Genomic DNA, 26,742 nt, shown 5'->3' with positions numbered 1-26,742 from the left:
CTCCTTAGAAATGCACTAATTCCAGAAAAAAAGGAGGTGAATCATAAGCAAAGATGGCAAACAGGAAGGTCTCCCCACTAAAGTCCACACAAGGAAGGGCAATTACACAGATATCAACACCCACAAAAACAAGTATGGCAGGGCAAAATCACAACCTCTCAATTTTAACTCTCAACACTAATGGCCTGAACTCACCAATCAAAAGGCATAGATTAACAGAATGGATTATCAAACAGCACCCAACTATCTGTTGCCTACAAGAGACACATCTAACCAGAAGAGATTCGAAGAAGCTGAAAGTGAAAGGTTGGAAACAGATATTTCATGCCAATGGACGAGAAAAAAAGGCTGGGGTAGCTGTCTTAATTTCAGATGATGTGGACTTCAATCTGACACACATCAAAAAGGACAGGGAAGGACATTATATATTGGTGAAGGGACTGATCCATCAGGAAGTAATTACCATTGTGAACATATATGCACCAAATTCAAACGCACCTAGCTACGTGAAGCAATTACTCACGGACTTAAGGGGAGACATAGATATGCACACAATAATAGTGGGTGATCTTAACACCCCACTAACAACTATAGACAGATCAACAAAACAAAAACTCAACAAAGAAACAACAGAGCTCATACAAACAATAGAACAACTGGACTTGGTTGACATCTATAGAATTTTTTACCCTAAGGCCACAGATTATACATTTTTTTCAGCAGTGCATGGCACCTTCTCCAGGATCGACCACATGATAGGACACAAAGCAAACCTAAATAACTTCAAAAAGATAGGAATCATACCATGTACCCTCTCAGACCACCACGGAATGAAGCTGGAAATCAGCAATTCAAAATGCCCCAGGAAATACAGAAACTCTTGGAGGCTGAACAATATGCTACTAAACGAACAATGGATCAGAGAAGAAATTAAAGATGAGATCAAAAAATTTATGGAAACCAATGAAAACTCTGACACAACATTCCAAAATTTGTGGGACACTGCCAAAGCAGTGCTATGGGGTAAACTCATCGCAATTGGAGCTCATGTCAAGGCCCAAGAGAGGCGCCAAATACAGGAACTAAACACACACCTCCAGGAACTGGAAAAACAACAGCAGAAGAGCCCCACACACAATAGGAAACAAGAAATCATCAAAACAAGGGAGGAAATCAACCAGATAGAAATAAAAAAAACCATACACAAAATCAATGAATCAAAAAGCTGGTTTTTTGAGAAGATAAACAAGATAGACACCCCACTGGCCCGACTGACAAAGAAAAAACAAGAGAAGGCAAGAATTACCAGCATCAAAGATGAAAAAGGCAACATAACAACAGACACCGCATCCATTAAGGCCATAATTAGAAATTACTACAAAGCATTGTACTCCAACAAATCAGAAGATCACCAAGAAATGGAAAAGTTCTTAGACTTCTACCACCTGCCAAAACTTAGCCCAGAGGCAACAAACGACCTGAACAAACCCATAACTGAAGTAGAGATTGAATCAGTGATTAAAGACCTCCCAACAAGGAAAAGCCCAGGCCCAGACGGCTTCACTCCAGAATTCTACAAAACATTCCGAACAGAGCTGACCCCAATCCTCTACAAACTCTTCAAAACAATAGAAAAAGAGGCAACCCTTCCAAACTCATTCTATGAAGCCAACATTACCTTAATCCCAAAACCAGACAGAGAACTAACAGAGAAGGAAAACTACAGACCTATCTCTTTGATGAACATTGATGCTAAGATTCTCAACAAAATCCTAGCCAACAGAATTCAAAAACACATCAGACAGATCATTCATCCAGATCAAGTAGGATTCATCCCTGGAATGCAGGGATGGTTCAACATTCGAAAATCTATAAATGTGATACACCACATCCAAAAACTGAAAAACAAGAATCACATGATAGTATCAATAGATGCAGAAAAAGCTTTCGACAAAATCCAACATCACTTCCTACTAAAAACCCTAACCAAGGTAGGCATAGATGGAAAAATCCACAACATAATTAAAGCCATATATGAAAAACCCAACGCCAGCATCATACTGAACGGAGAAAAGCTGGAACCCTTCCCACTGAGATCTGGAACAAGACAGGGATGTCCACTTTCTCCACTACTATTCAACATAGTCCTAGAGGTACTCGCTGAGGCCATAAGACAAGAAAAAGAAATCAGAGGAATCCAAATGGGAAACGAAGAAGTCAAGCTCTCACTATACGCAGATGATATGATTCTTTATGTAGAAGAGCCAAGAGACTCAATACAGAGACTGCTAGAACTTGTACGAGAGTTTGGTAGAGTGGCAGGGTACAAAATTAATGAACAAAAATCAACAGCCATAGTGTATGCGAACAGCCCCAAGATGGAAAAAGACTTAACCAGCAAGATACCATTCAAAATAACAGAGAAAAGTATGAAATATCTGGGAATAAATCTAACCAAAAATGTAGAAGACTTATTTGAAGAAAACTACAAACTGCTTAAAAAAGAAATTGAACAAGACCTCAAAAGATGGAGTAACATCCCATGCTCCTGGATAGGTAAAATCAATATCATTAAAATGTCTATACTGCCAAAAGCAATATATACATTCAACGCAATCCCAATCAAATTGCCCAAAACATTCTTCATGGAACTGGAAACAATGATCCAAAGGTTCATCTGGAAGCACAAAAAACCACGGATAGCTAGAACTATCCTGAAGAACAGGAAGTTAGCAGGGGGAATCACAGTTCCGGACCTCTGGACATACTATAGGGCAGTGGTTATCAAAACAGCGTGGTACTGGCACAAAGATAGAGAGGAAGACCAATGGAGCAGAATAGAAACGCCAGAAGGAAACCCACACAGATACAGCCAAATAATCTTTGACAAAAAGACAAACGACAACCCAGGCAAATGGGAAGGTCTGTTCAATAAATGCTGTTGGGACAACTGGTTGATAGCCTGCAAAAACAAAAAAATAGATCCACATCTCTCACCATACACTAAGATCAGATCTAAATGGATAACAGATCTAAACCTACATCCAGAAACCTTCAAACTTTTGGAAGAAAATGTTGGAAACACACTGGAACACTTAGGGGTAGGCCCTCACTTCCTAAAAAAGACTCCAGATGCAGTAGAAATCAAGACCAAAATAAACAATTGGGACCTCATCAAACTAAGAAGCTTCTGTACAGCTAGAGAAACAATCAACAAAGTAAAAAGGCAACCCACAGAATGGGAGAAGATCTTCGCACACGAGATAGGTGATAGAGGGCTAATATCCAGAATATACAAAGAGCTACAAAACAACCAAAATGTCAAAACAAGCAACCCACTCAAGAAATGGGCACGGGAAATGGGCAGACACTTCACAAAGGAACAAACCCAAATGGCAAATAAACATATGAAAAAATGCTCAAGTTCCCTGGCAATAAGGGAAATCCAAATTAAAACATCAATGAGGTACCACCTAACGCCAGTAAGACTGGCCCACATGAATAAAAGCACCAACGACACTTGTTGGCGAGGTTGCGGGGAAAAGGGAACCCTACTCCACTGCTGGTGGGGCTGCAGGCTGGTACAGCCTCTATGGAAATCAGTATGGAGAATATTCAAACAACTCAAATTCAACATACCGTATGATCCAGCAATAGCACTCCTAGGAATATATCCAGAACACTTGTTCTATGAGAAACCAACATGCACTCCTATGTTCATAGCAGCACAATCAGTAATTGCAAAAACATGGAAACAACCAAAATGCCCATCAACAGAGGATTGGATAAGAAAGCTATGATTCATCTACTCCATGGAATACTACTCAGCTATTAAAAAAAACAAAATGCAGTTCTTTGTGGCCAAATGGGCCAAACTGGAAACCATAATGCTAAGGGAAATGAGCCAATCCCAAAAGGTTAAATACCACATGTTTGCCTTAATTTAAGATGATATGATGTTATGTATAACATGTTATGTTTTGAATGTTATATGTTGTGTATAAACTAAAATTGAAGTATAGGTGAGGTGGTCACAGAAGGTGGCTGGGAACCCGCATTTACTTTTAACATATTGGTTACTCATTACTATGTCAATTAATTCCATAATGATGTAAATTTTTGCTGATGGTATGTTGGAGCTTTCAATTGACTGGGATGATACTCTGCTGGCTCTGTCATCAGACCAGAGAGGGTATACCTAAGAAGCCGTTAAACTTGACCGGACAATAAGATGCTGGACTCTATGTTTGGTATACGCTTGCAATGGGGAAAGCTCAACTGAACTTGAGCTGTGGTTATGCAACAAGGTGGAGGAATCCACCATGGTGGGAGGGTTTGGGGAGGGGGGGGGGAGAACCCAAGTATCTATGTAATTGTGTCACATAATACAATGTAATTACTGAAGTTAAACAATAAATAATTAAAAAAAAAAAAAAAAGAATAAAAGAAAATGTGCTGGAGAGAAGCCAAGGTAACATGAGAAATCATGAAACTGATGCTGGTGAAAAAAGGCAGAAGGAAGACTTGGTGGGAGCCGCCCACTATGCAGAGGTAAGAGCTGAGGCAAGAGCTGTGGCCCGCAAGTGCTGCCGTCTCCTGACGCCCATCGACAGACAAACCAGGGAAGCAAGGGTCTCCTGCCTCTTGTTCCCCTGGAAAAACTACAGAACAGGAGAATCCAAAGACCCTGGGAAACCAACCAACAAACCCAACAAAAAAACAAACAAAACAAAAGACATGGCTGAGAACATCCGCCCACCGAACGCTCCAGTTGCCATAAAGAGCACCTGCCCACTGCCCAGAAATCAAACAGTGCTGCTGTCCAACTTCACGGAATCCTCAAATGCTCCTGCTCCAGCAGCCCTTCCTACACCAATTCCAAACTCTCACACCATCCTCCAGTCTCCTGTCCTCAGGGTTTCCCGAAACAGTCCTTTCCAGGGGCACTTCTTTGCCACTAAAGCCCACAATCTCTCCTCCCCTTCTCTAGATTCCTAACACCACAGTCCCCCTGACCTTCAACCACCTCTGCACTTGCTCCTTCTGAGATGGATCAGCCTTACCTAGGATTCTGTCCCTACTCCTCAGTCACGCTCTGGACACCACCACTCAGTAATGTCAACTTCTGCCTTCATCAGTCTACAGCTCCACCTGCCCAAAATGACTACAGTGCCGTGAACAGAGTGGCCCCTGGGATATACACAGGAAACATTAGCTGCCTTTGTTGTAATTTCCCTCCTGAGCATCCGTCTTGTTGTTTAATATACAAGTGCAGTTGGACATCTGCACTGTCGCATATGTAATGGCCTACTGGATGCATCTGAATTCCACACCTATACTCCTAAAACTCACATGCAAAACTGAATTCATCCTTCTCTCCTGCAAACAAAAAAGTCTATTCCCCTTCAGCATCCTATACCCCTCTCAAAACACACACTGAGTCAGACAGTATTCCAGGGATTAAGGATTCAACATTAACAAATTAACCAAGGTCCCTCCTGACTTTATATTCCACAGCAAGGAGCCACAAAAAAGAAAAAAAAAACAATGTATAAATCAAGTAACTACAGCAAACACATGCCTTGTCAGGAGTTGCAATGGGGCAATTAAAACTGGGTAACTTCAGTATTCCAGGAAGCCACTGGGAAAAAAAATAAATAACTCCCTGGGGAGATGACAGCTGAGCTAAATTATGACTGACGCCCCCATTCCAAATGAGCCAGGAAGGGCAGTGGACAAAGGAGATCTTTTCAGAAGACAAAGCCCAAAGCAGCCACTCTGCCACGAGAGGCGCTGGCTCTGTCGCTGGTGTGCAAGAGGCTGGTTGCTCCCCCCTGCAGGGTGTGACACAGTAGCCGCTGACTCTACTCCCTGCTCCCTCCTGCAAGAAATTTCCTGCAGCACCCCTGTCCTCTGTCCCACTGTCAGCTGGCTGGGTTGGAACTGGGTGACTTAACCTGTGGGCCATGGGACCACCTAGAGAGCCGATACCCAGCACAGACATCCTACAAAGATATAGCTCCAGTTGCCAGGACTTCCTGTCTCCCTGTGGGCAAGCGGGTCTTCGTGTTCTATCCATGCTTGCTCCAGTCTACAATCACAGATCTGATTGTAACTCCCTTTCCTTGGTACCTCAATCAAGTCAATCCCCTTAATACCTCTGAAATTCAGCTATTCTCTTCAGTCCAGTTCCTACCTGCATGATTGCAACAATCACTTAATCAACTCTGCATTGCTAGCCACCTCCTTCCAACCAGTTCTCCTTGAAACCACTGAAGTCTCCCTTCCAAAAGGCAAACCTACACACGTAGCTATCCCACTTACAAACCCAAGTTTGGTTTCCAACAGACTTTGAAATCCAAAAGCCTTGGAATGTCACACAAAGCCACCCAATAGTTTGACTTCCACTTCGGAAGGTTCATGGTCTCTTCTTGGGTGACTTCCTCCTTTGCCCTGTAGCATGAAGCAGAATGAAGGAATTGCCATTGCGCAGAAGTCCTGACGGCCACCCCCAGGTGGGTGCAGAGAAAACACCCCCTGTCCTCAATGCCTGTGACCCATCCTCCTCCTACCTGTGGACAGCATGCAGCCAGCCTCCCAGACTCCTAAACACACTCAATGGTACTGCATCTGCACCACACACCAAGCCCAGAGAATACTGAAAATAGGGACACTGTTTGAAAACGGCAATTATGCCACACCTAAGATTTCTCAACTTCACGCTGTTAACATTTTCAGTGAAATCATTCTTTGTTGTGGGAGACATAGGTTGGAGAATATTGAGCAGCCTTTCTGCTTCCAACGCTGCCAGTAGCGCTGTCCTCACCCTCTCCACTGGTGATAATGACAAATGTCTCAGACACTAATGACCTGTAAAGATAAAATGGCCTGGGACTCACCACACTGAAGTACATGCTATCATTTGCCATTCCAATCCACATCCCATATGTAGCAGGTCCCTGGACACTTGAGATTTATTCTGCATTCATAACACACAGGCCTGGAACATAACTGAGAATCAATAAAAGTTTGCCCGTGAGTTGCAAAAGCAAATCCAGGTATTTTTCATGGGAGCAGAAAGGAAGAGAGGAGAGAAAGCGAGCCAAAAGGCAAGTGTAAGGAGAAGATGACAAGACAGGAAATAAGTTAGTTGTCCAAGGAGTCAACAATGAAATTCAGGGGAAGCCCACCGAGCAGTTCAGTCCAGGAAATCAACATGACATTAATAAAGTAGGATAAAATAATCTTGTCGGTTGGGTTTGCAAAACAACAGAGAAACCAAGAAATAGAAGGCTGGAGGACAATAAAACAGTAGCATGCAGAGAGCAACGAACTAGCAAGACAAAGGCACGGAGGAGCTGTAGAGAACATACAATAGATGCTGTTTTACAAGTGCTCTATAAATTCCAAGGGATGATACAGTCTTTTGGAAGGCAAAGTGAATTTTAAAGAGATAAAACCTCAGAGGGAAATTAAATTTACCTTTAAGTAAACGTCACCTCATTTAGAAAGACTACATTTTTACAACCCCGCAAGCAGATGTAGTATTATTAGGTGCTTATGGGGCTTAACTGGGCCAGAGGGAAGATTTTTCTGGATGCCTAAACGCTATAAGGGGGTGGGGAGAGGCACAGAGAAATAGACTGGGAGGGAGGGAGGAAAACCTTCTTTGATGAGGTTTTTTTTTTTTTACAAAATGTATTTTTATTGGAAGTAGATATACAGAGAGTACTGAGTATTTCTTAAGGTAAAAACAACACAGTCATCCCAAGCTGGTGACAGGACTAAGCCCCAGGGTTACAAACGGAGATGAAATGAAGAACATTGAATTTGCTATAGTTTAATTAAAATAATCCCCTGCAGTGTTGGTAAAACAAAAACATTCATCCCCCACCTCCACGTAACCTACCCTTTCCAGACTCAAAGCAGGAATCCACAAGCTCCAATTTAAAGGAAAAAGTCAGAGAAGACTGGGATTCCAGCGGTCTCCTGAACTCCACCCATCCTCCCCTTTCCTTTGGGCAGGAGTTCATAGTTCTGTGAAATGCCCCTCTCCACATGGCATTTTTGAAATGAGCCCATTTATAAGCAGGAAACAGCATTACAGCAGTTGCTAGACACTGTTCCCCTGCTATTGACCCAGTACAGAATCATGTGGCAAGGAGGTTTCGGGAGGCCCTCACCGGTGCCTCCCCAACATTTCCTTTCCTGGCATGACTCAATAGAAAAGTCTCAAAATCATTCCTTTTCCCCAAACTTCTCTCAAACAAAACCAGGAGCAGCAATGTATAAACAAGACAGTAAAGATTATTAAAAACCATGAAGACCTGAAAGACAAAGAAATGGGGCAAGATCTCCAGGGCCATAACACTGCAAGCCTGCATGGCCGCATAGAGGAAAACGCCAGCCTTGAGTTCTCAGGTGAGCTTGTGCCTAACCGCACAGTGTCACTCCCATGCGGGCTGGGCTTCTGTTGTGCACTGCTGGTGCCGTGGCAAAGGTGACAAGGTAGGCATATTATACAGGGACAATGAGGATTACATGAAATAACCCAAGGCAAGCAGAGGATTCGGCAAACATTAGGATTCAAGTCTCCTTTCTCTTCCTTTTAAAGGGCCAGAGTGACAGAGTGTTCCCAAAGAGAATTAGCTTCATTTTTTACTTCACTCCAGAGCAGCAAAACCATATTTCAAGTTTTCTTTTAAAAAATAAGAAACCTTCAGGGCCCAGCACCGTGGCCTAGCGGCTAAAGTCCTTGCCTTGAACGCCCCGGGATCCCATATGGGCGCCAGTTCTAATCCCGGCAGCTCCACTTCCCATCCAGCTCCCTGCTTGTGGCCTGGGAAAGCAGTTGAGGACGGCCCAAAGCTTTGGGACTCTGCACCCATGTGGGAGACCTAGAAGAGGTTCCAGGTTCCCAGCTTCGGATCGGCACAGCACCGGCCATTGTGGTCCCTTGGTGAGTGAATCATTGGACGGAAGATTTCCTCCCTGTCTCTCCTCTCTGTATATCTGACTTTGCAATAAAAATAAATAAATCTTAAAAAAAAAAAAAAAAAGAAAGCTTCAACAGCACTCAGGCAACAATTTGATAATTCAAAGTCTTTCTGAGCAATAAAAAGAGCTTGCAAAAAGCAACCAGACACAGCTACTAGTACTACATCTTGTCGATTCTCTAGCAGCCTAAACAGCACAACTCCTTTTTTGCACTGCCTATTCACCAGCTCAAATGGCTTCCCAGAAAGCAGGATCCACTCCTACAGGGTTAAGGAAAGCCAAGGAGTGGCCAGGGAGCAGGTGCACACTCTTGGACCAGGGTTCTCCCAGCCTCACCTGACACCAGCTGGCACAGGTCTCCGGCTCCCCAGCAAGTCTTTCAAGGCTAGGAACAGCAAGCAAGGGATGCTTTTCATCTAGTTCTGGCCTACTCTCATTTAATCTTTTCCCTTATTATCCTTTATAAAAATCACATTATATGCAATCATTTGAATAATTTGCTTCTCAAACACAAGAGTTCTGTAAAATGTATAGAAAACAAAATATATTTTATTGGTGCAAAAACATGCGAAATTCTGGCTGGTTTTTCATTTTTACTTCCCATGAATTTTTGAAGACTCCTGTAAGCAAATATCAAAAAATTCGGCACTAAAATAAATTATCTTCTAATTCCATTTTCCAGGAACTTTTCAGAGCACACTTGCACTAATGCATAGTTATATTTTTAACAAATTAGAATTCTTAAAATAATCAACACAAAATGAGAAACAGAATGAAAACATTCAAATGTAAAAATATAACTAAAAATATTCAGTTGATAACAGGATATAAAAGTAATACTTTGTTTTGAAACTTTAAATCGAATAATTTTAATATGAATCTTTCCCAAAAAGCAGATACAATTAGAAAACAGGAGTTATGCCAAGGCATACAAATACATGAAGATGTTTTGAATATTCAGTTATTATTTTGGGGACTGGCACGGTAGCCTAGCGGCTAAAGTTCTCACCTTGAAAGGGCCAGGATCCCATATGAGCGTCAGTTCTAATCCCGACTGCTCCACTTCCCATCCAGTTCCCTGTCTGTGACCTGGCAAAGCAGTCGATGACAACACAAAGCCTTGGGATCCTGCACCTGGGTGGGAGACCTAGAAGAAGCTCCTGGCTTTGGATCAGCTTAGGCCTGGCCAGAGAGGCCACTTGTGGGGCAATGAACCAGCAGACAGAAGAGCCTTCTATCTCCTTCTCTCTATATGTATCTGCCTTTCCAATAAATGTAAGTCTTTAAAAGAAATTATTTATTCCCAATGAAACCGTTGGACATGTGTAGACAATGAGACGCTGGACTCTGACATTGTCTGTACCAACAATGTCGGGGTACACTTAAATAAGAGACTGAAAGAATTATGATTCCTTATGGAGGACTATACTATTGTAACAAAATGGGAAAAATCTGACAGGGGTGGGAGTTTGGGGGAAATCCCAGCCTTTACAAAATTGTACCACAATTCAAAATTCAAAATAAAAATATATTAAATCAAAAAAATAAAGAAATTGTTTGATAAGCTCACTCAGCCTAAAGAAGTGATTTTCAAAGGTAGGAGCTAAGTGGAATAGTATCAATATTTTGTACTTCAAGATCTTGAACGTCTTATGTAATACAGAAATTAAATCAATTATTGGCAAACATGTTCAAAGCATCTAATACTGATGTAAAATAATCAATCTCAGTAATTTTAAAATTCTTTCCTGATACTTGGGAATGCTCTATGTATGCCATAATAAACAACTTCCTGGCATATCACGGCTGTTCAGGGAACCTGGGTGCACATACAGTGTCACAGGGGACTGGTAACATCGGAACTTCCTCTGCCTGCTCCACAGGCAGTCACCTGCAGACCCTGGCCGGCCCTCTCTCTCCTCACCCGGCTGCTGGGACTCTCCCATGGCCTAAAGGTCCCTGTCAAGAAGGCAGCCTCTGTGGCACACACACCTTGGATCTGGACAGGCCAAGGCCTCACTGTGTGTGGCTAACACCCTGGCTCAGGCAGCCCCACAGAAAGGGATGATTTCATACACACTTCAGCTAAACCATGGCAACATTATGATAAATTCCAGACACAACAAGGAGAGCATTTTAGCTACAAACACCCTTAGATGGAGTTCACAACGATTTTTGTCACTTTTCTTTTCTTTTTTCTAAGGGCCAGAGAATAGTTATGTCAGGCTTTTGGGAGGCCAGTCATTATACTGTGAGAGCAGCCACAGAGCAGACGCAAATAAACACAACTGTATTCCAATAAAACTTTACTTATGCAACAAGCCCTTGGGCAATAGTTGGCCTGACCAAGCCCTGTTCTAAATCATCCTAGCAAATGTGCAATCAGAAAATTCCAAAGTGAAAAAAAAGAGTGGAGGAAGGGAGCCAGGTCCGTGAAGTCCCATTTGCATAGGGGTGCTTCCGAACAATTCCTTCCAGGATAAACTAGATTACAGAAAGATTTAACAGTAGCCACCCAAGTAAAAAATAAATCTCACTTCCCTGAAAGTTCACTTTAGTCAAAATGGAATGAAAAACCATTATGGAGCATTTTTGCACGTAAAAACGAAGCAGATAGAATGGCTATTAGTCATAATACAATTAAGTGAGTCAAAGACAGTATAAAGCAGCTGAGGAAGAAAATACATACAACACGAGCTTCCTCTAAGGCCCAGCCTTCACAGCAATGAGTTATAGTAACATGACCCTTCTTATAAGAGCGTTCCTTGTTCTCTCCACTACCTGTTACTCACTGTTAAAGCATAAGGAAAAACTTTTTCAGGACAGCCCAAAGCAGTCACATATTTCAGAGCGAGATGAACTTAACAGATGAACTCTCCCCTGAAAGTTCAAAAGATTACAGCAAACAGAAGAGATATTACAGATCCCCCTATCCTCTCAACCATGGACTGAGAACAACCAACCATGCACATAAACTTTAAATACATTATCAGAATCTCCAAGAGCAATGCATGCTAAGCAAGACATGATGTTAAGTAGGCAATAGTATCTTTTCACAATTTCAGATAACTCAAGATGAAAAGAAACTACTAAATTAAACTGAAGATATCAAGGGGAAATGGTTAGCAGGCATCAGGACATAGGTATTAACTAGCATTTACCTGGGGTATATGCTAATCTTCCATTATTTCATTTAACCCCTATTTCTATTGGCTGGAAGATTCAAACACAGCAAGTAACCCTAGAAATTTAAACAAATAAATCTTTTAAAAAGTAGATTGTCTGGTACTCTGCCTTTTAAACAAGTCAGAGGGAGACAGAATGAATCTTCCATCTTCTGGCTCACTCCTCAAATGGCCACAAAGGCTGAAACTGGACAAGTCTGAAACCAGGAGCTTCCCCTGGCTCTTAAATGGGTACACAGGCTCAAGCACTTGGAACATCCTCTACTGCCTCGTGGGCAAATTTACAGGGAGCTGGACCTGAAGCAGAGCAGCTGGAACTCAAACTGGCACTCACAAGGGATTTTGTCACCACAGGCAATGGTTATACTGACCTCCCACCCAAAGGTATTTATTTTTATTGGAAAGTCAGATGTACAGAGAGAAGCAGAGAGACATCTTCCACTCACTGGTTCACTGCCCAAATGGCTACAAAAGCCAGAACCAAGCAATCCAAAGCCAGGAGCTTCATCTCGGTCTCCGAGGTGGGTGCAGGGGACCAAGGACCAGGGCCATCCTCCACTGCTTTCCCAGGCAACAAGCAGGAAGCTGCAAGGAAAGGGGAGCAGCCAGGACTAGAACTAGTGCCATCAGACCACTCTAGGCAGGGCTATAACACCCACTAGCCTGCGTGTGAGCTGGTTTCAGGGGAGAGTCAAGCTGGGCTAACAACTGTATTCACTGGTACATGCAAGAGCCAGAGTGAATGCAGGTTGATCTGGCCTTGCAGCAACATCAGCTGGCAAGTGCTGGGACTTGGGGGTAAGACTTGTCAAGATGGACCGCAGAGCCATCTGGAAAATACAACATCTGAGACTGGGAGTGGGCCCAGCAGGGAAATGGTGGGCACCCCTTATAGGCTGTGGCTCCCAATGGTGAGCATTAAAACACAGCTGGGCGTGTACATGGCTGGAAAGGTGGTAGCACCTGCAAGCAAAAGTGTGGGCTAGAAAATGGGGTCAGTAGGGTTGAGCTAGGCTGCAACAGCCATTGATACGCACAAATGCTGAATGGGATATGGGACAGACCAGAGCAGTCTACTGTACACATTGTCATGTACAGGAGCCAGGGCTGGGACAGGCCTGGTGGGAGCCACTGGGGGGGTCACTCCAACTGGGTTCAAGTTTCCACTGGTGTACATGATAGTGGAGTATGCGGTTGGCAGGGAGGAATTGGGCCACAGCATCCATTCGTTTCTGTAAGAGATGGGGCTGATGATAGAACTGACCCAGCAAATGCAATATCAGTGTGTATGTAAGCCAATGTGGGTGACAGACTGAGCCAGACCCCATACTGACTAGCACACACAGGAGTCAGGTCTGGGGTTTCTTCGGAGATCTTCCCAACTGAACTGCTGGACTCCAAACTCCAACCATGGCAAGAATCGCAGGATCTGTGCTCTGAGTGTGGAGTGCATGTGTCAGAACTGAGCCACTTCAGTTGCTGAAAACGATGCAGTTGAAGATATGCCCAGATGCACATGGGGGACATGACAGACATGACAGATCACTGAGGCCTGGAGATGACATCTTGCACCATGAAGGACAGAGCAAATTGGACAATTCTCCCAGCTAAGCATTGACAACAAGTATCTGGGTGAATGGAGACTCTAGGGTGGACTTTGTCAGCCAATGGACCTTGGAATAATCGATTTCCTCATCTGTGGAGCAACGAAATCAACCACATTCCAGAACTATCGAAACCACTTGAGCAGTACCCTCAGGGCGTGCTCCACATCGGGGACTCTGGGATGACATCAGGTTCTTGTCCCCCATTCCTGAGCACTGATGCTGTTAGGATGCTGGATGTGGCTTCTCCCTCTCCCCCAGATACAGGAAGAAAACTGGAAACAACAGTCTCATCCACTTTCTCCTATTCCTTAACCTTTCCCACCCTAATTAACAGTTCACATGGGTATGCATACTTCTCAACTATGTAAACATCATCAAAAATAAAATTTAAAAAAAAATTAACACAGAACCGGTGTCCATATTAGATGCCACCCTCTGCAGGTGGAGGATTAGCATTTGAGCGACTGTGCTGGCCTCTCCAAGTCTAAGTTTTAAATCAATGCTTCAGTTTCTTCTTGTGCTCACAGAAGCTACCGCTGCAATTCAGTGACCTATGAATATGTTTGATAAAAACCTGCCCAAGCCACCCAATTAAAAAAAAACTGTAATAGAACACTAATAATTTAAATACCACAGCTCCAATTCTCGTGGATGTAGCCTCCTGCACAGTGAAGCTTAGATTCAACCAACAGGCATGAAGTGATCCGTATAAAACTTGAAATTAGGTGGTCTGCCAGGGAAATTATGCAAATGAGCCTTCAGGAAACCTGTGTCCTATCAGAAATGAGATTTAAACCAAGTAAGTTGGTTTGGTTTGAAGATTTGCTTATTTTATTGAAAAGGCAGATGCAAAGAAAGGAGAGATAGAAAGATCTTCTGTCCCCCAGTTCACCCCCCAAATGGCCTCAACTGCCAGAGCTGAAATGATCCAAAGCGAGGAGCTAGGAGCTGCTTCTGGGTGTCCCTGGCGGGTGCAGGGTCCCAAGGCTTTGAGCCATTCCCAACTGCTTTTCAAGGCCACAAGCAGGGTGCTGGAAAGTGGAGCAGCTGGGACACAAATTAGCACCCCTATGAGATCCCAGTGCCTGCAAACTGAAAATTCAGCCATTGAGTCATCGCACCAGGAACCAAGTGTTACAAATCAGAATATTCTATAACAACAGAAGCCCATACACCCTTACAAGGTAGTGTGAGGTACATCTCAAATCTGTCCAACTGGGCTACTCATGAAATAGAAACAGCTGACAGATAAGTCTTATACTTCTAATATGTTCTGCCTATCGGGTCAGTATTATGAAAATGCTGGGCAGTGTGGGCAGGTGGTAACTCAGATATCACGGAGTTACATTCTACAGAATAACTGGGAAGATTAGAGATCCGAGAGATCAAGGGGCAATGTCTGGTAGGCAGCTGGACATACAGAATGACTAGCATGTACTCATGTATGCCAGCCTTACACTATTTCATTGAATCCCTCCAAAACTCAAAGGTGTTTATACCCATGGGGAAGAGAATTCAACCATGGCATTTAACCCAAAAGTCCTGATTCAACACTGTTCAGGGTTTGTCACCTGGCAGAGAAGTCTAGAGCAGAAACGGTTCATCTTTCATTCACTCACTTATTCAGCAGAAATTTATGAAGTATCTAATAGTGGATCTCAGGATAAAGTTAAATCTCCTACCCCTCAGAACCCCCAATAGAGATGTGCATTAAAACAAAAAATTATAATATGATATTACATTGCTGATAGAATGAACCCAAGAAGAGGAGGAGTTGATTCTGCACTGGAGGAAGGGTCATACTCAGGAAAGGAAGACAATGCTTGACCAGGATTTGGAAGAATGAATGGGGGCTCGGAGGGGGGAATCCCTGAAGTGGACAGGAAAGGTAAGGAGAGGGTCCCTTCCGGATGAAGGGAGTGGAATACATAACCGCACCAAACCCAAAACAGCATGCTCAGCTCAAAGAAACGCATGTAGAGTGCCAGTACCATGGTGTAATAGGTTGAATCTCTGCCTGCAGTGCCAACATTCCATCTGGGTACTGGTTTGAGCTCAGACTGCTTCACTTTTCCAATCCAGCTTCCTACTAATGACCTGGGAAAGCAATAAAAGGTGGCCCAAAGCCTTGGGTCTCTAAACTCCTGTGGGAGACCCAGAAGAAGCTCCAAGTTCCTGGCTTCAGACCAGCCCAGCTCTGGCCATTGAAGCCATCTGGAGAGTGAACCAGCAGATAGAAGACCCCGCTCTCCTTCTCTGTGTAAATATGCCTCTCAAATAAAAATAAATAAATCTTAACACACACACAGGTCCTCATATTGATACAAAGACGGAGCTCCCCAAACACTCCCCACCCTCTGTTCCCTCAGGTACTGCAAAGCAGGACAAGAAAATCAAAGCCATCCCTCTTGAGTCCATCTCCTAAAGCGCTCTACTCCTCGGGCCTGCCTTCAACCCAGGGACTGGACAGTCTCGGGCAGCGCTGTCCTGGTCACCTGCCTACAGAGCCGCCTCGCAGCATCACTGCCAACCACCTGACCTGACTCTGGGTTTCACCATGGCATTACTACACCTGAGACCACCTGCCCATTCATACTCTTCCCCGTCTCCTGCCTTTCTCCCTCACCAGAGCCCCACAAGGGTGGGGGCTGTATCTTATTGTCACTGCATCTCCAACAGTACCTGGCACAGGGAAGGCATTCCACAAACATCTGCTGAATGAATGAACATTGTCCTAATTTTCCCAACATGCAACATTACGGCTATTGTAAAAATGAAAACTCACAGACAGGCACTGTGGATTAAGTCACCAGTCAAAACACCCACATCCCATGTCAGCACAGCCTGGTTCAGGACCCACTATTCCGTATTTCTGATCCAGCCTTCTGCTAACAGGTCTGGGAGGCAAGAGATGATGGCTAAGTACTTGGGTTCCTGCCATCCGCAATGGAGACCTGCATGGAGGGCCTGACTCCTGACTGTGGCCTGGTTCAGGCTGTTACTGGCATCTGGGGAATGACCCAGCAGATGAAAGATCTCTGTTACTCTACATTTCAAATAAGTGAACAAAAAAAATAATTTTTTTAACTCAAAGGTAGCAGACCACCATTATAAGGTAACCACTATTATCTTTAATATTGAATACATGATCATGTTCTCATGAAGTTTTCTCATGTTCTAGACATGCTTAAGGCCTCCAATCTTATTCACAGCATCAAATCTGCAAAACACGATGTGCCCAAAATATAACCATGGATTGCTGTGACAACACAGGGGGGAAAACCGCCTGCTGTGATGCTAACTGCCCATATGGGCACAGACTGCTGTCCCAGCTGCTCCACTTCAATCCAGCTCTCTGCCAGTGCTCTAGGAAAAAGAGCAGAGGATGGCCCTGGTGTCTGCGCCCCATGTACCCACTTGGAAGACCTGGATGAAACTCCTGACTCCTAGCTTCAGCATGGCCTGGTAATGACTTTTACAGCCATATGGAAACTGAATCAGCACATGAAGGAGCTCTCATCCCTCCCTCTCTTCGTAACTCTTCCAAATAAATCTTTAAGATTTATTTGAGAGTTTTATGTTCTTTCCAATATAAGGCAAACGTCACACAAAATACAACATCAACAGATGCACAGGTGAACATGCACGTATTTATCACCTAGAGGGACTGTATAATGGAGATTAGTGTATCAATCAGTAAAGCTATACTGCTGTGCGCATCTCTATCCTGAATAAAAGATGCACTCCTAATGAAACTGCTAAATATAGCTTGACAATAGGATACTGGATTTTCTACCACTGTTTATACCTACAATTAAATAGCAGAATGATGGACCTGTGACTGTTCATGAAGGACCACACTATTACAATAACAGCGGAAATCAGGGGTAGGAGGGGAATTGGGGACAGTGGAGGGGAAATCCCTGAGCCTACAGAACTATATCATAAACAAATGAAAAAACATTTATTTACTTGACAGTGAGAGTTACAGAGAGAGAGCCAGTGGGAAGTGGGGAAACAGAAAAACATTCTCCACTGACTGACTCACTTTCCATATAACCCAGTGGCTAGTGCTGGGCCAGCCTGAAGGCAGGCTCCTCGTCCGGATCTCCCACGTGGGTACAAAGGCCCAAGCACTTGATTCGTCCTCTGCTGCCTTTCCAGGCACATCAACAAGAGTCTGGATTAGACGTGGAGCAGCTGAGAAAACAAACTGGGATTCCAGTTGCAGATAGCAACTTTGCTCACTACACTATCCATAAATCAATCTTGTTTAAAAAAAAGTTTAGTTCTGCTCAATTCCCATGAAATATCCCATTAAAGCATCTCTAAGGAGGACAAGCTAGGGCCTGGCACAATGTGAGCACTGAGATGCTTCATATCGTGGCTTCTCTACTTCCCTTCCAGCACCCTGCCTGTGGCCTGGGAAAGCATCGTACATGGCCCAAAGCCTTGGGACTGTAAACCCATGTGCGAGACCCAGAAGAAGCTCCTGGCTTTGGATTAGCTCAGCTCCAGCCATTTGAGGAGTGAACCAGAGAACTGAAGATCTCTGTCTCTCCATCTAATCCCGGCAGCTCCACTTCCCATCCAGCTCCCTGCTTGTGGCCTGGGAAAGCAGCAGAGGACGGCCCAAAGCCTTGGGACCCTGCACCCGTGTGGGAGACCAGAAGAGGCTCCGGGCTCTGGATCAGCTCAGCTCTGGCCGTTGTGGCCACTTGGGGAGTGAATCATTGGACGGAGGATCTTGCTCTCTGTCTCTTTCTCTCTGTAAATCTGCTTTTCCAATAAAAACAAACCTTTAAAAGAGAGAGAGAAACAATCTAGCAGTTATGGATAAAAAACTATACTACCTAAACATGATATACTGTCCCCATGAAGCATGGAACATGGGAGGAAGTTATGCATACTTGAGGAAAATGGCCAAGTTCTGCCAATAAAACCAAAATGTCAGGAAGAAAATACTGGGCGACAATACTAGAAAAATGGGGAAACACACAACGCCCATAAGAAAATCATCATTTTTTGAGAAATGAGAATCATGGATGCTAGCTCAGAGTTCGTGTCTAACTGCGGGTTACACCAATGCCGGAGAAGCTGCCATCTCGGGGAACCTGTTTACCCACTGGGTGCCTCATGCGAGGATGAGTTTGCGCTCCCTACCGCTACCTGCAAACTCCAAGTTCTGTTTTTTTTTTTTTTTAAGATTTATTTATTTTCATTGCAAAGTCAGATATACAGAGAGGAGGAGAGAAAGGAAGATCTTCTGTCCATTGATTCACTCCCCAAGAGGCTACAATGGCAGGAGCTGAGCCCATCCGAAGCCAGGAACCAGGAGCTTCTTCCGGGTCTCCCATGCAGGTGCAGGGTCCCAAGGTTTTGGGCTGTCCTCTGCTGTTTTCCCAGGCCATAAGTAGGGACCTGAATGGGAAGTGGGACCTCCGGAATTAGAACCAGCACCCATATGGGATCCTGGCGCATGCAAAGCGAAGACTTTAGCCACTAGGCTACTGCGCTGGGCCCAAACTCCAAGACTTTAAGCTGCTGTAGGTAAGGACAAGTTTTCTCTGGCATTCTAGATAACAAAATAACTAGTACTGCAAGCTGAGCCATGCCATTACTGTCCTAATTAAACTTTCTGATCCAAACAGTAGGCTAGGACTTAGAACCAACTTCACAAGTTCAAATACTGTGGAAAAATTTACTGCAAATCTACTTCAAGACCAACGAAAATGCAAATATGAACTGCAGCCCTGCCAAATCCATTTCTCAATATAAATGCCATGTAAAATTACACAAAGGATCCACTCTAACCCCTTTTACATGGGAATTATAAGGAAGCAGCTTTAAATCCCTCTAGGTATAAATTTATTCTTCTCAGCCAAGAGTTAACACCAATAAATGGAGGATTTACATGTAATCCCTCAAAGCAGACAGACAGAAATTGTCAACTATGCTACAACTTTTTAACTAAGCATTTTAATCTCACTAGTGCAGTCGGGCCATTTAGAGGGTACAATATTTTTAAATGCAAATGCACCACAGTATCCTTTAATATTTTTAAGGGTGAGTTTGTTTTCACAATAGTCGGTAGGAAAAACTAAACACCTACCTTGCCGTTTCTTGAAAATACAGCAGCTGAGACTTTTTTGCAAAGTCACCTTATAAATGCTGCCCTACCCACCTGCAAATGGATGCAACACTCAGGCAAACATGAAAGATATTCAGAGGCTAATAGCGCAATGCAAAGGGCTACACAGTCAAATTCTCTTCCTAGGAGACACTCATTAGCTGCCCAGCAGTCGAGAACCATACTCCGGCTAGGATTCCATCAGCCTTGGCTAATGAGATCTACTCCTCCACTAAGGAACTTCTCAAAATATCAATCCAGACTGAATCAAAGCCTGAACTTACATTATTGCAAGTGATAATAGCCAGTTCACAATTTGTATTAGAGCATGCATCACTGTCAGAAGCTAAAGAGGTAAATTTCTTTGAGAAAAATGGATCCCCTGGCCCGACCACTACGTTCTAAGATTAAAACCAGCATCCGCTCACACACACCACCACCACTGTGGGAATGTATACAAATCTTCAACTAACCACAGGAAAAAAAAAAATCAAAGAATCATGGGCTCAACAAGGAAATGTACTTCATCTAACATCCAATGCCCAAGATAGGATATTTAAGTGAATAGAATTACTTAAGTAATAAAAAATAAAACCCGTACACAAACCTTCAAGCATTCAAAACTTTTTACCAATCAATACTGTTCCAGTTTGTCCAACATGAGGCCAAAGACTGTCACCTAACTGCCACTAAGTCTCACGTGCCAATCTCACAGCCAAACCAGGCTGTGCTTTTAGGGGCAGCACAGTCCTTCTGCCTCCAAATGAACTCCTTTTGAACTGCTTATTACACAACACAGAAAAGATAAGAGAACAATTCCTAAGCTTGCCAGGCAGGTAGAACCATGACCGGCCTTTGTGATGTACTTAAAAACATAACTTGGTGGCTCCTCTTCTAAGACATTCTCTTTTCCCTGCCTCATTCCGTTTCCCTCCTTAACATTTCAGGATAGAACTTTCCAGTGACAACCCTCATCAAGCAAACAGCTCAGTGTAGAAGCTGAGCACCGCAGGATAGGGGATGGCGTCCTTGCTGCCTTCCGGTTAGAAGGACAACCCTCCCACGGCCCCCTTGCCGCTGGCCGGGTGTCCAGGGCAGGCTGCTCCCATCCCTTCCAGCGCACCGTGCTGCCAGCCAAGCATCACTCACTGTGCCAGGCACGTGACTTCGCTCGCTCTTCCCGTTCTGGGAGCTGCCGTTTTTGAGTTTCTTTTTCTTCTTGGTTGTTTCTTTGTGCTCCTTCTGCTTGTTTTGCACTTCGATCAACACAGAAATAAAGCTGTTTTTCACTTCCTTTTCAAACTCCAGTTCATCCCGTAGGGCCAACTGCTGCACCAGCTCCTCGGAGTACTCCTTAATGGCAGTCTCAATTTCTTCCAGGAGTTCATTTAATTCAGATACTGAGAGCCTTTTCACTCCTGTTGACCAAAAACAAAGTACAGCGGCTGCTGAGATGAAAAGGGTTCGAGACACCTCAACACGGTATTCCACGCCAAAGAGCAAAACCCACTGTCCGTGCAATTCAACTGACTGCCTGTGATCTCAAACTTGCAGGGGGCAGAGAGAGCAGTCACTTCCCACCCGTAACACTTCTATCCTGAAATGTTAAGTAGGGAAACGGAATGAAGCAGGGATACAAAAGCCTAAAAACGCATCTCGTGTCAATCAATCATCCCACAAACAGCCTTTCCAAGGCCCATGGAAAGCAACTACAGACAAGAAACTGCCAGTGATACAGCAGGACCCAGCACACTTCTGAGGTGGGAAGGTGGTATGTGTGCAAAGCCATATGCGCATTTCATCACATACCCCCCCGACCTGTAAATTCTGCTGAAGGCTGGGAAGATAACAATCCCATTTTCATGTCTTTCAGCACTTTCCCGCGTGAGAGACCTGCCACTAGGGAAGGCCTCACCCCAGTGCCACCCAACACGGAGGCAGCCACTTTAAACAAGTGATGAGGGACCAAGCATGATGGCTCAGTAGCCACTTGCCTTGCAGGCACCAGGATGGCAAAACCAGTTCATGTACCACCTGCTACACCTCCCTTCCAGCCCCCTGCTTGTGGCCTGGGAAAGCAGCGGAGGATGGCTCAAGCCTTGGGACTCTGCACCCATGTAGGAAACCGGAAGAAGCTCCTGGCTCCTGGCTTCGGATCAGTTCAGCTCCTGGCTTTGTGGCCATTTTAGGGAGTGACCCAGCAGATGGAAGATCTTTGTCTCTCTCTCTCTGTAAATCTGCCTTTCCTATAAAAATAGGATGCTTGACTTTGTCTACCAGCGTCAATACCTACAATATCAGTATGCACTTACATAGCAGCATGATGGACTTATGACTTTTTTGAAGGACTATACTACTGGAATAATATGGATGAAATCAGCAGAAGGAAAACGGGGAGGGTTAGAAATCCCTGAGCCTATTGAACTATATGATAAAAAATAAATAAATAAATAAATAAAAGTTAAAAAAAAAAAAAAGAGGTGATGAGGTCATGAGGATAGGCCCTAACGCAGTGTGACTGTTATCCTTATAAACCAGAAGTTTATAACACAGACCTAGGGCAAGTGACAGAAACAGAAGCCAGAGGGAACGCAGCCAGTATCAGGCCAAGTGGGGAGGCCTCCGAAGGGGCCCCTGCAGCCCAGCCAGCAGGCTGCTCTCAGAGTGGCTATTATCCCTGTGGGATAAGCCTCCCACGCTACAGCAGCTCTGACACGCCTACGTGGGAACTCAGTGCCTGAGCGTCATCAAAACCACGCGGCTGGCATCATCACACCCTCCCCACCACTCTGCTCCCAGTGAGAGTCAAGGCACCGTGCGGCGGCCACAGCACGGGCTCCACACGGACCACAGCAGCCGGTGTGCCACGGCCAGGCAGTCTCTTACTCTCTTCGTAACTGCTCATGCTGGACCTCTGCAGAGTCTGGATCTCCTGCGAAAGCATGGACAGCCGGTCAGACTGTGAGGGAGTCTCGTCGTCCTCCAGGTCTGGGGATTCCTGCATCATTTCCTCAATTTCTTCAATCACCTTCCAACACAAACACACAGCCCTGTTAACCAAATATACCGACAAAAATGAACTCGGTCACATGTAGCTCCCTTGAGGCACCAGAAAAACCGTGCATTAGGTTCACCACTAACCACTAACAACGCTCAGGACCCAGTGCTTCGGGTGATCAGAATCTTAGTTTGAAGAGTGAACAAGGCTTATTAAAAAAAAAATTAAACGAATGACTCAGTGGGCCCCACTAGTTCCTGTGATGTGTGAGAAATGGTGCTATGGAAACACGTGATGTACCTCAGACATATGCAGCCAGGACCAGGTCCTAAAGTTACAGCTAAAGAGCAAAAAAACGTGCCATATGCCATACACCAGGGCTCAATCTAAAGCTACTGCATCAAAGATACAACACTGGATTTAGAACATACATGGAGCCAGCATTTAGCACATACAGGTGCTCTTGCAATACCAGCATCCCACATGGATGCTGGTTCAAGTCCTCACTGCTCCAGTTCTGATCCAACATCCTGCTAATGGCCTGGGAAATCACCAGAACAGGGCTCAAGTACTTGGGCCCTGCTACTCCCATGGGAGACCTAGAAAAAGATCCTGAATATGGCCTGGCCTAGTCCTGGCCTTTGGGCCCATTTGGGGAGTAAACCAGCTGACAGAGATTCTCTCTCCCTGTCCCCCTTTCTTTTTCTACTGACTTTCAAATACATAAATCTTTTCTTAAATTTTTGAACATATAAAAGAAATTATATAGAGAGAAAACGACCACTCTAAAAGCAAAATTTAACAGCAGAAAAAGACTGTGTATTGCTTTAATGAAAGATAAAGAGATATTTCAAATTACTTCTAGAAATGTACAGAGTAAAAAAGTTGCCCAGAGTGGCACAATTTTAGGAACATGTCTGCCTTTTCGGGTGCTTTTACTCAGTTTCGTGTGCTAGCACATATTCCAAAGGCTGAGAAGGCTCTGGAACTCAGAAAACTTTAAAGGTTAGTCAGGTAGATTTTTCCTGCTATGTATTGACTAATTTAACAGTTAGACAACTATCAAAAACCATACAATTAAATGAAAGAGCACAGCATCTTGAGCATATGTAATAGGCTTTAGCAGGGAGGTGGGAATACATTCGAAGGACAACTTTCCAAAGCAGGCGTTATAAAGCTAAACAGTGACACACTCAAGGAGGCGAGAGAATGTGTTTCTCCAAGCCTTAAAAAGCAAGACGGCCTGTGACAATCAGGCAGAAACATAAGGGGATGATGAACTCGCAAAGCCACATCTTTCCCTGCCTATTGGGCTCCACTTCAAAACAGCCCTTCAGCCGATTATTCCTTCGCTTTTTAAGCACCACGCTCTTCCCAGGCCTGGAACAATCCAACCACAAATATGACCAAAGCGCATCAGCAAGCCACATATTTAATGCTCTCTTCCCAACCTTGCTATAATACATCTCTCCTTACTGACCTTGTCTTTCAGACTAAATATAGAGTGTGGCAGAATTCACGGTCCAAGTGGCCATGGAACAGTTTATTTCAGGAGAAGTTCTTGGACACTACAACACAGGTAGGAGGAGTATTCAGAAAATGAGAAAGCTGATTCGAGTGGTTTCAAATGAACACAGGGCTGGCATTCTCAGGGCATTCCACACGAATAATGCTCACTTCTTTCTGCACTTCTGGAATGTGCTAATGATTTTTACACAGGGTATTACAGAAACTTAACTAAGTAACATTTACACAGATAAACTGATATGCCCATGTGTGGGTATAAACCCAAAGAAAATAAGAACCACAACATTTTTTTCTGATTTGGGTTGCAGCAATAACCCTCCCAAACTTGCTGTAAGCTTCAACAATGCTCAAGTGGACATCGTCCCAGTTAGCCTAATCCCACATGCTACAGGCTACAGACTCCCTTTTGCTCCACAGAGGTGTTAACTGTTAGGTCTAGAAGGAGAGGCCAGCAGTTGTCACGGACAGCCACTGCAGGAAATCCTCGGCGCCCTGCACTGATGGCCAGCAACCCCACCTGGTCGGCAGTGAAGAGGGGCTCCTCGTTAACGCAGGACACAATGATCGAATGCATGTCCAGCTGTTCTCTCAGCTCCTCGTCATCTGACGTATCGAAGAGCAAACTGTCAGTGCCCTGAAAACAAAAACATCCACATTGAAAGCAGGACTTTCCAATGCAAAATAGAGCCAACAGCTGGGAAAGGAGAAAGCTGAGGACACAGGATCTGCCCAGAGTCTTTCCTATCAGAGAGGGACTACTGTCACCACTCTGCAACCAGTGTGCACAGGGCTTTATGGCACAGCTCAAGCAGAACCCAGGTAAACACAGAAGGAATACAGTTCTTATTGCCTGGAACACATAAACCATGTGTCGTCTCACTAAATGAGTGCTACTGGGCTCATGGATACAGAGAAAAAGTACTAGCCAGCTGAATGAGGAAAATGTGGGTAAATACAATCTAATAGTAAGACTGGTTATGGGAGCAGGCATTTGGCCTAATGGTTAAACCACTGGTTGGGACACCCGCATACCACCGCAAGTGCCTCGGTTCAAGTCCCAGCTCCAGCCCAGATCCAGCTTCCTACTCAGGCACACTCTGGGATGTAACAGGTGCTCATGGACTTGGGTGCTGCCACCCACACGGGAGACCCATTTGGAATTTCTGGCTCCTGGCTTCAGCCCAACCCAGCACCAGCAGAGTTGGCCATTTGGAGAGTGAAAACAAAGATGGAAAACACCTCCCTGTCATTCTGCTTTTCCAGTACACGACAAAAAAAAATTTTTAATGGTATAAGGATGCATTCATTTTAAAAAGTCCCTTTGAAGAAAAACACATGGAAGGAAGAGATCATAAAGAAGATGTTGCTAAGCCAAGCGGATGAGAAGCATTCTATTCTAGAAGCACTCTCAAGAAGGGCACTAGATTTAGATTAGGTTTGTGGTCATTGCCAAAACATACGAGCAATACCAGGAAACTATTAGAATAAATTTTCATGAGAACAGAAAAAAAAAATTACCCCAGATCATCTTTCCACAGCGAGTGCCAAGCGCATTCAAACAAAGATGGCCTCTGCTAAGGCTGGAATCCCTTTCGGCCTTTGAAAACTAACCTTGGCTGGCATGCGGGTCATTGCTCGTTCTCCTTTCGGCCGAGATGTGCCTTGTCTTTGCTAAATATTCCCATCCTTATGCCAGGACTAGACACAGAGCTGGGAGAGCCGATTCCCTGTGTGAAACTGAAGGCACATCACAGGGAAACTATCCAGGTAAGAATGTGGGATATCCTAGGGCCTCATTCTAGCACAACACTGAATTTAGAAGCATGACATCTTCATTTCAATTTTAAAAATTAACCTTCAACCTAGCAAACCACAATGTTCCTGAATGTTTTCATTTATAAACAATTTTTAAGGATTTATTTATTTGAAAGAATGAAAGAGGGAGAGATTACCCTTCGCTGGTTCACTCGCCAAATGTCCTTAACAGCCAAAGCTGAGCCAATCTGAAGCCAGGAACAAAGAGCTGCTTCAGGTCTCCCATACGGACCATCCCTCACTGCTTTCTCAGGCCATTAGCAGGGAGGTGGACAAGAAGCGCAGCAGCCAGGACATGGACTAGCACCCTTATGGAATGCCAACACCACAGGTGGAGAATAAGCCTGATATACCATTGCAATAGCCCATTTTTCTCATCTTACTGCAAAAAGAAAACTGCAACTCACACTACCAAAAAGAGAAAAACGTACCATAGCTTCAGCTTTTATAATTGGACTAATCTAAAGAATGCTTCTGGAAGGC

At 44.2% G+C, this 26,742-nt stretch overlaps 1 protein-coding gene across 2 annotated transcripts in view; it reads right to left on the bottom strand.

Moving 5' to 3' along the window:
• The window catches only part of LOC101529527 (fasciculation and elongation protein zeta-2), a 48,331-nt gene that overhangs the window by 12,742 nt on the left and 8,847 nt on the right, over positions 1-26,742 (bottom strand). For both annotated transcript variants that reach the window (XM_012926252.2, XM_058668092.1), the window contains exons 3-5: positions 24,962-25,078; positions 22,806-22,947; positions 21,069-21,337 (exon numbers count right to left, since the gene is read on the bottom strand). In XM_012926252.2, coding sequence (XP_012781706.2) covers positions 21,069-21,337; positions 22,806-22,947; positions 24,962-25,078 — 528 coding nt within the window. The remainder of the gene's footprint in view (positions 1-21,068; positions 21,338-22,805; positions 22,948-24,961; positions 25,079-26,742) is intronic.

Source organism: Ochotona princeps, chromosome 8, assembly GCF_030435755.1.
Source record: "Ochotona princeps isolate mOchPri1 chromosome 8, mOchPri1.hap1, whole genome shotgun sequence".
Lineage (NCBI taxonomy): Eukaryota > Metazoa > Chordata > Mammalia > Lagomorpha > Ochotonidae > Ochotona > Ochotona princeps.
Note: the sequence above shows the minus strand (reverse complement) of the source record. Positions and strands in the feature narration are given on the sequence as shown.